General features: G+C 57.3%; 1 protein-coding gene across 1 annotated transcript in view; it reads right to left on the reverse strand.

Annotated features, from left to right (window-relative positions):
* The window catches only part of CACNA1B (calcium voltage-gated channel subunit alpha1 B), a 137,926-nt gene that overhangs the window by 80,005 nt on the left and 43,877 nt on the right, over window positions 1-14,044 (reverse strand). Inside the window, exons 17-19 of the mRNA XM_058659747.1 lie at window positions 13,520-13,587; window positions 11,135-11,241; window positions 451-1,227 (exon numbers count right to left, since the gene is read on the reverse strand). Of these exons, the coding sequence (XP_058515730.1) occupies window positions 451-1,227; window positions 11,135-11,241; window positions 13,520-13,587 (952 nt within the window). The remainder of the gene's footprint in view (window positions 1-450; window positions 1,228-11,134; window positions 11,242-13,519; window positions 13,588-14,044) is intronic.

Raw genomic sequence — 14,044 nt, forward strand, 5'->3', positions numbered from 1 at the left:
AAACTGTCCCCCAGATGCGGCTCACAGACCGGCACCTCAACACCAGAGCTAGCCCTCTACACTCTAACCTTCGTGTAGTTCCTATCCCCTGCACGCACCAACAACACGGGCAGAGTGCAGAAGCCACCCTTCCTCCACATGCAAAGATGGCTGGTCTGGATGACCATGTTCTGGCCAGTTGGTAGCCCTCTAAGAGGCCTGGAGTCCATCCTGCTAGGCAAGCTGGGATGCCCTTTCCATGTACCTTCAGGTTTCCCACCAGCTCTCTTGCCTCCTCTTCTGCCATGGTGACCCCCAACCTTCTCTCACTCGCCCCATTCCCACCCGTGTCCTCCCCAGCCGGCCAGGCCACTACCAACCATTTCCCCTAAGGTCCTCTCTCCCTCAGGGTGCCCCAAGGCAACAGTGCCCATGCCACGCCCATGCCACACCCATCCCAGGCCCTCTCACTTGGGCTGGTGGTTCTGCATCTCCTTCTCGGTGTCCCCGGTCTCCTTCTCCGGGGCCTCCTTCTCCGGGGGCTCTGGAGCGGGCAATGCTTTGTGTCGGGCCCGGTGCCGCCGCACAGGCTCTTCGCCGCTCTCAGCCTCCCGGGGGCCGGTCCGGGGGCCAGCACGGTGGCGTGCGCGCCGCTCGCCCTTGCCTGCGCCATCCTTGCACTGCTCGGTCACATGGCGGTGCGCGCGGTGACGCCTGGGCTCGCGCTCGGCCTCCTCCGGGGAGCCACGCCGGTGGTGGCGCCGGCCGCCCTCAGGGCACGGGCCTCGGCTGCGCTCAGCGCGCACCTCCTGGGTGCCCGGGGCCTCCTTGCTGCGACTCCGACGGGGCCGCGCCCGCTCCTCACGGAGCCCCGGCTCGCCACTCTCAGCCCTTGGGGCGTCCACTCGGTCCTGCTCCCCAGCCAAGGGGGCCGCAGCCTTGTCCTTGTCTCGATGCCGGTGGTGCCTGCGCGGTGGGTCCGCGTTCTCGGGGGCCTCCCCGCCCTCCAACCGGGCTTTGGCGGCCGAGGGGGCCCGCGGGGCATCGCGGCCCGGCTCTACCACCAGGGGCCGGTCCAGGTGGGTCTTCATGTCAGGCCGCAGATGGCGTGTGGTGGCATAGCGCAGGCGCTCCTCGGGGCCCATCTCGCTGTACAGCGCCTCACAGCTGGCCCGCAGGTTCTGCAGCCGCAGCTGGCTGGCACGCTGTTCCCACACAGAACGGGCCTTGGCCGAGTTCTGCTGCCTGCTGCAGGGAGACGGACATGAGTGCCGCCCCAGCCTCCGCTCTGTCTCCCGGGAGCAGCCACGGATGGACACAGAGCGATGGAGGGATGACACAGGGACGGGACAAGGAGGCAGTGGAGGCCGGAGCCTGTGGGCCGCCTTGCCAGTCAAAGAAGAGATCCCAGAAAGCAGAACTTGGAGCTACCCCCATGGTGGCCCTGTGAGGTGGTAGCCAGGAGCCCAAGGCCAGATGGAGAGGGCAGGAGAAGCTAGGCAGGGCTGATGGTCAGGAGAGGTCAGGGAGCCCCAACTGCAGCCCGGGGCCACAGCTGCCCTGGAGAGGCTTGTCTCCACTGCCTGCACTCAGAAGGGGACCCAAGAGACAGAGGTAAAAGTCCTGCTGACCTGCAGGAGATGGCTGTGGCTGGGAGCAGCCCACTTCCCTGGGAGCAAACTCAGCCTCAGCAGTGCCTGGGACTCAGCTGCAGCTGGACAGGTGCCACTCAGCTCAGTAAACTGGACCTCAGAAGCTGGATCTAACAGCAGCCCCACCCAAGGTTCAGGGTCCTGACCTTGCGCTCCATGGAGGGTCAGAGTGGGAACCTGGCCTCAGAGCCTTCTACCATGGTGCATGCTGAGGTCCAGAGCTCCAAGGAGAGGGCCACTCAACCCCATTCCTATCCCCTCGCTAGCCCGTGCTCCTCAGCCCACTCCCAGCCTCAACGGGCTGTGCTCTGTCCCTTACCTACACTCCCAGCATCACTAAACTGTGGCCCCTCATCCCACTCCCACCCTCACTGAGCTGTGGCCCCTCAGCCCTACTCCCAATATCACTTAGGCCAGAAAGCCCTCAGCCCCACTCCCAGCATTGCATGGCCCCAAGGCCCCATGGCCTCAGCCCCACTCCCAGCATCACATGGGCTCTATGGCCCTCAGCCCCACCTGCAAGTAGAAACCATGCCCTGGGCCAAAGCCTCATGCCACAGCCACTCGGGCCTCTGGGCAAGGGCAGGCACACTGCCCAGACAGTGGGGTCTGCCCCTTCCCTTTTGGTGCTCCTGGCTCTAGGCCTGCCTTGTCTGGCCTCTACACTCTCCGAGAGCCACGTTGTTGGTCTCCATCAAGCAGCCTGGAGAGGACGCTCGTCGAACGATGGAGCCAGGGCCAGGTGCATACGAGGGCTAAAGAGGGAAAAGGCCCTAGGGACGGCCATGGCTTCAGCCAGGCCCAGCTGCACCGAGCTGAGTGGAGATGTGGCCTGCAAGGGTAGAGGTTTCCAGGTGACTGCTGCCAGCCCGAGCACATGGCCTCTCTGCAGCAGTCAGGCTGTGAGACTGCTGTGTGAATGTGGGACTCTGGGCACCAGGCTGGCACTGAACTAGGGGCTGGATGAGTAGGGGCAAAGCAACCTGTAGAGGCAAATACAGATCCTGACCTGTGCCTGGAGAACCAGCCACTCCCTGCCAGCACCTCAGGACAGGCCAGCTCAGTGCTGTGACACAGGTCAGGCATACAGAGGTGAGGGAGCCCCGAGGGCTGAGGTCGCCCACCACCAGGGGTGCCTGCCTCAGCACAGCAGCCCAAGAAGGACCCAGGCCGAGCCACCTGGTGAGCAGCAAGGGGCCCACTCAGAGGAGAGCACAGTTCTCTCTGAAAAGGCAGACATGTACAGTGACTGGTGGCTCAGCATCTGTGCACACAGGCAGGAGTGGCCCCAGCCCACAGGGAGCTGGGAGGCTCCTCCTGAGTGGCCTGTGGGAGGGTCACCAGGCAGGCACCCTCTGACCTGGTCACTCTGAGCACCAGAATCACCAAGAGCAGCAGCTTGGCCATCACCATGCTCCCAGGCCTACAGGCCCTGCTTCCTGGCTGGTCCCAGCTGGCCTGCCCTTGCTCAGTCTGCCAGGTAAGTCCCACTGGCCTTGGCCCCAGGGAGCTAGTGCTAGCCTCTCTGCTTCTCCCCTCGACACACACAGCATCAAGGCCACTCGGGGCAATGTGGCTGGGAACGCTGGAGCAGGGCTCCTCAAGGAGCCAGGTGGAGCCACCATCACCGTGTTCTGATCCTTGCCTTTGGGCACCGTCCAGCCACAACAAGGAGCAGCCACTCCCCCAAGGTGGACACTCTGGGTAAGTGCAGGACAATAAGGGGACACTGCCGCCAGTGGGGACAGTGAAAGGCAGTTGGGTGGCAATATGCAGCTCATTCCCCCCACAGAAGGAATGAGACATTTGCTGACAAAATGCAAGGACCCCAACACCCTGCCTGAACAGAGACCAGCCAACAGAGAGGGAGCAGGCACAATAGAACTGCACCCCAAAGACTCCGGGTTGCATCTTGGGACCACTCCCCCAAGGGACCAGCTGCACCTGTGTGACCCCCCTCCCCCAGGGGACCCAGCTGCACCTGTGTCACCAACCCCCAGAGGACCTGGCTGTGTGACATCTGTGTGACACTCCCCCAAGGGGACTGGCTAAACCTGTAGGACCCCTCCCCCAGGGAACCTGGATGCACCTGGTGGCCCTCCCCCAAAGTGACCCAGCTACACCTCTGTGACACCCCCAGGGGACCTGGCTGACCTGTATGAACCCCCAGGGGGCCCAGTTGACCTGTGGGACAACCCCCAAGGGACCTGGATGCATTGTGGGATCCCCTCCAGGACTTGCTCATTGTACAGCCTGACCCCACCGTCCAGAGAAGGCACCCGGGGACAAACCACCAGGAGCACGGCCCAAGAGAGGTCACTATGTTGCACTCACATTACCCACAGGAGGCCAACTGATGGTCTCTGCGGCTCTGGCCTGCCCACCACAGCTGCCCAGTGGACAGCAGCTCTTCTCTGCCATACCCAGGACTTCCAGGAATCACAAGTAAGTGTCAGCTAGGAGCACCAGTAGGTTCCTCAAGGACCCTGCTGGGATACCCTGTGCTGCCTGTACCCACAAGAACCCCCAGGAGACCTGAGCCAACAATGCGGCCAAGAAACTGAAGTGGCCGCAGACAGACAGCAGACCAGAGGACAGAGCCCAGGAGGGACAAGAGGAGAGGCAGGGCAGGAGTATGTGCAGGAGCCTGCCCACCCAGGCTGCCCAGGTGGTGGGCAAGCAGTTGCGGGGGAGGGGAGGTATATGCACGTGGTCGTCATGAAGGCATGGGTGGAGCAGCATAGCAGAACGACTCACGGTGAGTTTACGCTGGAGACAGATGAGCTGCGAGATACAGTGCCTCGAGCTTGCTTTACAAAACTGCACATGCAAAAAACAGAACAGAACAGAAGTGAGAGACACCAGCAACACTGGGGTGGCAGTGTCCATGTGGGCACAGGATGCCAGGCACACCTGGCTGGATGCCAGGGATATGCCCCTCAGAGATCCTATGGTGAAAGAGAAACAAGAGCCATGCCACACAGGCAGAGAGGTGAACCACGTGAACACAGAAAGCCCCATGAGGCTGGAGGACAAAGAGTAGCCATCTCAGGGGCCTGGGGCCACTGCTCTGTGCACACGGCCCACAAAAATGCACACCGCCCATGCTCAGGGCACACAAAACATTGCTCTGTACAGAGTCAACTGCTCTGTACACACTGCACAAGCTAGGAGATACTGCCCACTGCTCTGTACACACTGCTCTGTACACACACTGCCCACTGCTCTGTACACACTGCTCTGTACACACACTGCCCACTGCTCTGTACACACTAGATACTGCTCAGTACACACTGCACACTGCTCTGTACATTCTTCCTGCTCTGTGCACTGCCCACTGCTCTGTGCACACTGCTTTGCACACACTTCTCCCTGCTCTGTGCACTGCACACTGCTCTATACACACTTCTCCCTGCTCTGTGCACTGCCCACTGCTCTGTGCACACTGCTTTGCACACACTTCTCCCTGCTCTGTGCACTGCCCACTGCTCTGTGCACACTGCTTTGCACACACTTCTCCCTGCTCTGTGCACTGCCCACTGCTCTGTGCACACTGCGTACTGCTCAGCATATACTGTCCACTGTCTTTGTCATAAAGACCCAGAATCCCATTTCCTATAATCCCTGTTCCTGTGCAGAGTGACTACTTGATCACAGTGGCTCTCATGAGGTCAGGGGCACCCACACTTGTGATGCTGCCCTGATCTATTTGCTCCATCATCCACCCACCTTTTCCCTGGTGTGACTCCAGTAACTTCCGAAGAATTTTCCAGAAACCTCTCAAAAACAACAAAGGAACCAAGGCTCTCTTCGTGACTATTCCCTTCATATTAACCCCTGGCAGGGTAGACGGGTTCCACAGCATGTTGGTCAAGGCAACATCACTGTAGCTGTGAGGATTTCAAAGCAGCTCACCTGCCTGTAGGCCCTGGGAACAAGGAAGATGTGTGTTCTGAGACAGTGAAAGTGAGAATATACGTGAGAGTGAGCACATGTGCATATGGTGATTGTGAATTGTCTGAGCACATGGTGAGTGTAATACAGTGAGTGTGAGCATGTGATGTGATTGTGAGTGTGGGTACATGTGTGAGGTGTGGTGATTGTGAATTGTCTGAGCACCTATGAGCATGTGACACAGTGTGAGTTGTGTGAGCCTGTGATATGGTGGCTGTGAGTGTGGGCACATGTGTGAGGTGTGGTGACTGTGAATTGTATGAGCACATGGTGAGTGTAATACAGTGAGTGTGGGCACATGTGTGTGATGTGATTGTGAATTATGAGTGTGATCATGTGTGTGAACATGTGATGTCGTAATTGTGAGTTGTGTGATGCAGTGATTGTGAGCCCCTGTGTGAGTGTAAGACAGTGAGTGTGAGTGTGAGCATGCAATGTGATTGTGAATTATGAGTGTAAGCACGTGTTTGAGTATGTGATACAGCGAATGGATTGTGCGACTATGCGTGTGATGCGATTGTGTATTGTGTAAGCATGTGTGTGAGCATGCAATGTGATTGTGACTTGTGAGTGTGTGTGATGGTATTACATGTGTCAAACAGTGAATGTAACTGGTGTGTGGGAAGGCCCATACTCAGAAATCCAGGTGTGGGTGATAAGGCAAACAGCCAGACGCAGGCTCAGGCATAGGCCCCTCCCTTCTGGGGTCTGGGGCTTCTCAGGGCCTCAGGCACCCACAGCAGTGTCCACCCTTACTGAGCAGACACACAAGTACCACTGGGGGCTTCTGGCAGAACAGGATGGGCACAGCTGCACAGTGATATGGTGAGGGCACCTGCTAGGGGGGACACAGAAAGCTCTGGGAGGTAGCAGCCAGCTACACCAAACCTCTCTTACATGGGTTCAAAGCACTTCCTGGCAGACGGATCCTATAGGGCTTCTGGTCACGTCAGACTAGCACCGTGGACAGAAGTCTTATCAGGGGCCCAGTGCTGCCTGCGCAGCCCACGTAGGATCCCTAGCTAGCCTGGGCCTGGGTGTGAGGGCATGGTGCTGGCCTGGGGTGGGCAGCAGAGCAGCCCTGCCATTTCCCACTGAGAACCACATGCTGAGCCAGCCTGCACCCTTGTTCCTAGCATCTATGGGAATGGGACAGTAGCAGAGGATGTGTCTGGGTCTCACACATGCCTCAGGGTTGTGCTGGGGGCCCTGCTAGCCCCTCTTCCAGGCCCAGAAGGTGTGGGCACTCTTTCCAGGAACAGGCAGCTTGGTGGGTAGCAGGGGCAGAGGGACTCCACATGGCTACACGCGTCTGGGGCTAAGGAGCAGACACCCCTTCCACCAGCTCTACCACTCATGTCGGCAGCCTGCAGAGCACACAGCACAGGTTCAGGTTCCTCAAAGCAGTGCCAGGCCAAGCCACAGCATGAACCCAACCAAGGCACTGGCTGGGCTGGGAGCTGAGACATGGGAGACCGCAGGCCAGGTTTCCAGCAACTCTGCCCACCTCGCTGGGCCTGCGGCTGCGACCTCTTCAGCTGCTTCTCCCCAAGACCAGCACTGCCTCCTTGACTCAGAGGTGAGGCCTTCACAGACAAGGCCTCCCTAGCAAGGACTGGCTAAGCAGGATTGTGACCACACCACACAGGTTAACACAGCACACACACATTAACTCAGAATGTCACAGCACACATGCACTCACAGGTACACACACTCAGAACACATACACATGCACAATAGCACACAGATATACACACATAGCACACACACAGCATACGTAACACAAACTCACATGTACACACATACACAGAACACAGCACACACAGCACAAACTTACAGGTATACACATAGAACACAGCACACACAACACACAGGTACACATATACATAGAACACAGCACACACAACACACTCACAGGTACACACATACACAGAACACAGCACACTCACAGGTACACACATACACAGAACACCACACACACAACACACTCACAGGTACACATATACATAGAACACAGCACACACACAACACACTCACAGGTACACACATACACAGAACACAGCACACACAACACAAACTTACAGGTACACACACAGAACACAGCACACACAACACACTCACAGGTTCACATATACACAGAACACAGCACACACACAACACACTCACAGGTACACATATACACACAGAACACCACACACACAACACACTCACAGGTACACACATACACACAGAACACCACACACACAACACACTCACAGGTACACATATACACACAGAACACCACACACACAACACACTCACAGGTACACACATACACAGAACACAGAACACACAACACAAACTTACAGGTACACACACAGCACACAGCACACACAACACACTCACAGGTACACACATACACAGAACACACCACACATAGCACACACAACACACAGGTATACACGTACACAGAACACAGCATACACAACACACATTCATAGGTAACACACATACACAGAGCACAGCACACACATACACACTCACAGGTAACACACATACACAGAACACACCACACATAGCACACACATGCACATTTACACACAGCACTTGCATACACAAATACAGCACACAAATACAGAACACAACACACATTCACACACATGCTCACCTACATGTAGCACATACATCCACACATGGCACACACGCACACTTACAAATGCACACACAGCACACACATGCACATGCACTACATGCACATATACACTCTCACAACATACACATACACTATACACCCCAATACACACACACAATCACAGAACACATACATGCATGCACACCACACACACACACATACACGCAGCATACAAATGCACATATACATTCACATAGCACACAAATGCACGCACAACACACATACACACAGCATACACATGAACTCACAGCAGCACATGTACACTCACAGCACACACATGTGCACTCAGGCACACTCACACAGCACACACAGGCACACTCAGCACACACAAACTGTGCAGGCTCACACAGAAACACACACATGCACTCAGGCATGCTGCAGGCCCACACAAGCACATGTGTACACATTCGCAGGGTACTTCCCTGATGCACATTCTGGATGCTTACATGACACACTCCTGGCCATAATTGTAGCTGCAGTGCAGGCCAGGGCTCCAAAGATGTGCCTGGGCTGTGCATGGCTCTGGTCACACAGCAGGAGGGTGGCCAGCTACAAGCCAGAGGCCAGAGGATCCGGCCAGGCATAAGGGGTGTGGGAGGGAGTGGGCAGGCAGTGACAGACTCAGCCTGCCTAGGGACCAAGCTGCCAGGGGAACGTCTGCTCTCCTGGGGCCAAGGGCTGGTCTCTGTCCCTCCTTCCCCTGCTCAGTGCAGCTGCAAGCCATACTCAGGTCACTCTTCCCGCCCTGAAGTCTCCAACTCTCCAGCCATCTGTAGTGTGCCAGAACTACCCCTCACCCCACCGCCAACCCCAGCAGCCTCATCACAGAAGTCTCCCAACCTCCATCCCAGCACAAGATCCCCACAGAGATCACAAGGACGCCATGTTCTTTCCGGGGCTACCAAGGTACCTCGTTAATCTTTCTTCATGAAACACATTTCTGAAACTCCATGTATAAATCAACATGCTGGGCAAGCACTGTGGTGCAGCAGGCAAAGCAATACCAGGGACTTAGGATCCCCTGTGGACACTGGTTCATGTAACAGATGCTCTACTTCCCATCCAACTCCCTGCTTGTGGCCTGAGAAAGCAGTGGAGGAGGGGCCAAGCACTTGGGACCCTGCCCCTGCATGGGAGACCTGGATGGAGCTCCGGGCTTCTGAGATTTGCCCAGCCCTAGTTGTGTAGCCATTTGGGCACTATCAGATGGAAGATCTCTCTTTCTCTAATTCTGAATTTCAGATAAATAAAAATAATTAAAACCTAAGTTCTCACATATACACGTCATCTATCAAAATTCAACACGACACTTCTCTGAGTGTCATGAAGAAATGTATCACAACTGTTCAGCAACTCTCCAGGTCAACAGAAGATGGCTGTACCTCCCTCAACTAGGAGGGACCCTCACCCCTGCACCACATCACCTCCCTCAACTAGGAGGACCCTCACTCCTGCACCCACCATCACCTCCCTCAACTAGGAGGACCCTCACCCCTGCACCCACCATCACCTCCCTCAACTAGGAGGGACCCTCACCCCTGCACCACATCGCCTCCCTCAACTAGGAGGGACCCTCACCCCTGCACATCACCTCCCTCAACTAGGAGGACCCTCACCCCTGCACCCACCATCACCTCCGTCAACTAGGAGGATCCTCACCCCTGTACCACCATCACCTCCCTCAACTAGGAAGAACACCCACCCCCTGCACCCACCCTCACCTCCCTTAGACTGGAGGCCCCACTCCCTACGCCCACCCTCACATCCCTCAGAATGGGACGACCCTCACCTCCTACACCCACCATCACCTCCCTCAACTAGGAGGACCCTCACCTCTGTACTCGTCATCACCTCCCTCAACTAGGAGGACCCTCACCTCTGTACTCGTCATCACCTCCCTCAACTAGGAGGACCCTCACCCCTGTACCACCATCACCTCCCTCACCCAGGAGGACCCTCACCCCTGCACCCACCATCACCTCCCTCAACTAGGAAGAACACCCACCCCCTGCACCCACCCTCACCTCCCTCAGACCGGAGGCCCCACTCCCTACACCCACCCTCACATCCCTCAGAATGGGACGACCCTCACCTCCTACACCCACCATCACCTCCCTCAACTAGGAGGATCCTCACCCCTGTACTCGTCATCACCTCCCTCATCTAGGAGGACCCTCACCCCTGTACCACCATCACCTCCCTCACCCAGGAGGACCCTCACCCCTGCACCCACCCTCACCTCTCTCAGACTGGAGGCCCCACTCCCTACACCCACCTTCATATCCCTCAGACTGGGGGCTCCCACTCCCTGCACCCACTCTCACCTGGCTCAGGTGACCTCCACTCCCTGCACTCACCCTCACCTCCCTCAGACTGGGAGAATCCTCACCGCCTGCACCACTCTCACCTCCCTCATACAGTGGGGATCTCCCTGTTCCCATCCTCCCTCAGACTGGGAGGACCCTCACCTCCTGCACCCACCCTCACTTCCCTCATACAGTGGGGATCTCCCTGTTCCCATCCTCCCTCAGACTGGGAGGACCCTCACCTCCTGCACCCACCCTCACTTCCCTCATACAGTGGGGATCTCCCTGTTTCCATCCTCCCTCAGACTGGGAGGACCCTCACCTCCTGCACCCACCCTCACTTCCCTCAGACCGGAGAGATCTTTCCTTCACTCACTCTCTCCTCCCTCAGACTCAGGGGACCCACACTCCCTGCACCCACCCTCACCTCCCTCAGACTGGGGAACCCTCCCTGTACCCATCCTCTCCACCCCATCCCAGTCCCCTCAAAGCAGGTCCAGGGAAGGGGCTGTCATTATAGGCTTCAACCAAGGCCTCTGAAGAGGACCCGCCCCCCACGCCCTGCAGCTTACGCAGCAATGGAGATGTTTGCGGCAGACATTGGACTGACTTCAGCCACTTCCTTGGCCTTCTGCAGGGCAAGCTTCTGATTAGCAGCTTCTTCCATCTCCTCCTCGTCCTGTGTGAACACAGGAACAATTCTCCTCCAGGCCAGACCACAACCCTCCTTCCTGCAACCCTGCCCCTCTGCCCTCTGCACAGTGGGGCCAGGGAACCCGGATTGCCACTCAGCCTCTGTGACACAGTACTGAGCATCCATGACCCAGCACCTGTGACTCAAAACTCAACATCCATGGCCCAGCACCCATACCCGTGGCCTAGCACTGAGCCCCCATGACCCAGAACCTGGCACCCCATAACCCAGTACTCCCATGACCCAGCATTCAACACCTGTGAGCTAGCACTGGGTAGAGCACCCTCAGGACCTCTCTCTGCATCTGTGGCCATTCCCAGGATCCCCCCTCAGCACCCTCATGCTGTGTTCTCCCCCAGCACATCTGTGAGCTCACAGCCATGTCTATAGCTCCACCCAGATACCTGGATGCCACCAGAACCTTTCTACCAATTCACTCTGGCACCTGAGTCTGACCAATAAGACTGTAAATCTGCCCTCTTGCCTACCTTTCATCCTAGGAATAGCCATGTCATTGCAAACCCGAGTGAGGGCGAGGAGCAGAACTGTACCCCTGTGCCTGGGGGTCACCAGGGAGTGACCAGAAGAGCCACAGACCATGTGGGGGTCATCAGGGAATGATGGGGAGCCAAATGCCATCTGGGGGTCACCAGGGAGTAATGGGGGCCACATGCCATCTGGGGGGTCACGCACATGGCTCTGCTCCTGAGCTGAACAGGTGCATGTGGTCCCTGTCTGTATCCCTGTCTGGGGAGGGAAGTGGACTTCTGGTCAGACCCTCTGGCCCTGACTCATGTCACAAAGCAGACACAGCACACCTAGATCCAGGGTTCCTGGAGAGACATCAGGGTCTCCAGGCCCCCTATATTGCTTCCTGGAAACACAACCCAGGCCAGACTGTTCTCCCAAACATCCCATACCCCAGTGTCCTCAGGTTTGCTGCTGGCACTTGGCATGGACACTGCGACCACCACATGCCCTCAGTCCTAGAAGCCCTGGTAGGCTCTGAGGGGGCAGGGGTCCCCCAGCCCAGGCTGCCAGACCAGAGGCTTCAGCCACCGTTGGACAGCAAGATGCAGCTTCGGCACAGGATGGTGATGGTGACGGCAAAAGGCCAGCCAGTGATCTGCAGAGACCCCAGTGCTGGAAGCCAATGAGGAAGGAGCTAGCTCCAGTGGCTGGTCATGGCTCAAACCCAGGATATGGGAGGAGGGCTGCTGGATGGAAGCACAGGACAGCTGCAGAGTGGGGTTCCTGCTCAGCCCCACATGGGGAAGGCACTGAAGCAAGACCCAGTGGGCTGTGAGGCTGAGTCAAACCCTGTAGTGGGTTAGAGGACAAGCACACAGACTCTACCCATGAAGAAAGCAAAGAGACATCCTGTGTAGGAAGCGACATCACAAACATGAAGTGACATCACACATACCTGCTAGGACATGACACACAGGACATGGCATCACACAGATGCACAGATACCTATTGGAATGTCATACACAAGAAATAACATCACACAGACACACACCTGCTAGTACATCACACACAGGAAGTGACATCACACTCACACACACTCACACCCCTCCTGGAAGTCACACAAACACATGCACACACAGGAAGTGACATCACACACACCTGGTGGGACATCGCACGGACATGCACATCACATACAGACACACAGCTGCTGGAGCATCACAGACACACCATCATGGCCCCAGGGTCCTGAGGGCAGGCCTGGAGCCAGGCATTCCTGAGGCTGGGGCAGCAGGGGACTTGTACACTGTGTCAGGGCTGTGGGATGACAGGCACCTGGTGGGAGACTGTGTCATTAGAGGGGAAACCACAGAGGGAAACCAGTGTAACCACATTCCCCACTGGGCTCACAAATGCAAACTGAACCCTGCACAGCACCTGCTGAGACCCACCCGAGAAGCAGGCGCCCCGCAGTTCTTACATCAAGCCCCAGCTGCAGCTGCTCACCCGGCTTGATCCAGGCCAGGCCTCCTACCCTAGCAAGGCTGTTCTAATCCACCCAGGCAGAGCCCGGCTGCACCGCCACCCACCCCACCCCACAGCACCTCTCCTGCAGGTCCTATAGAGGCTCTCTGGCAACCCGCCCGCTGCTTCCCAAGTTCTTCAGCTGAGACCCCCACACCCAGACGGTGGGCATGGGGCCCTCACCCAGTGCCAGGCCCCTGCCTCCAGCTCTGAGGCATTGTCTGCTGGGACATGACTGGGACATTCCTCCTACGCCAGGGCCCCTGCCTACCTTGGTCAGCTCCTGCGCATTGGCCAGGTTGTCCACAGCAATGGCCAAGAAGACGTTCAGCAAGGTGTCTGGTTGTTCCCAGCTAAGGAAGGACAGCTCTGCCCAGGGCCCTAACTGAGGGCCTGTCACCTGTGGCTAGCACTGACCCTACAGACTCCAGAACAGCACCAGTCGCTCTGCACAACAAATTGATCCCACATCCCAGCCGTGCTGCCAGGAGGGAAGAGGTACTTCCTACACATATTTCTCTTTTAAATTAAGAGCAGAGAGATGGGCGGAGCAAGTCCCCACACATAGGACCACCCCAGATGCCACCACGGGATGTGCTACACCCAGAGCCAGAAACTCTGAAGGCCACCCTGGTCTCTCAGCAGGTGGCAAGAACCCAAGTACTTGAGCTACCTTCATTGCCTCTGCCCGGGCACCCAAGCGTGAAGCAGGAATTGGGGTGGAGACAAATAGGACCCAGACACTGTGTGGGCACACATTGGCAGTGCCATGCCTGGACCATGCCAGTGCTGTCAC

The sequence above is a fragment of the Ochotona princeps genome, unplaced genomic scaffold, assembly GCF_030435755.1.
Source record: "Ochotona princeps isolate mOchPri1 unplaced genomic scaffold, mOchPri1.hap1 HAP1_SCAFFOLD_138, whole genome shotgun sequence".
Lineage (NCBI taxonomy): Eukaryota > Metazoa > Chordata > Mammalia > Lagomorpha > Ochotonidae > Ochotona > Ochotona princeps.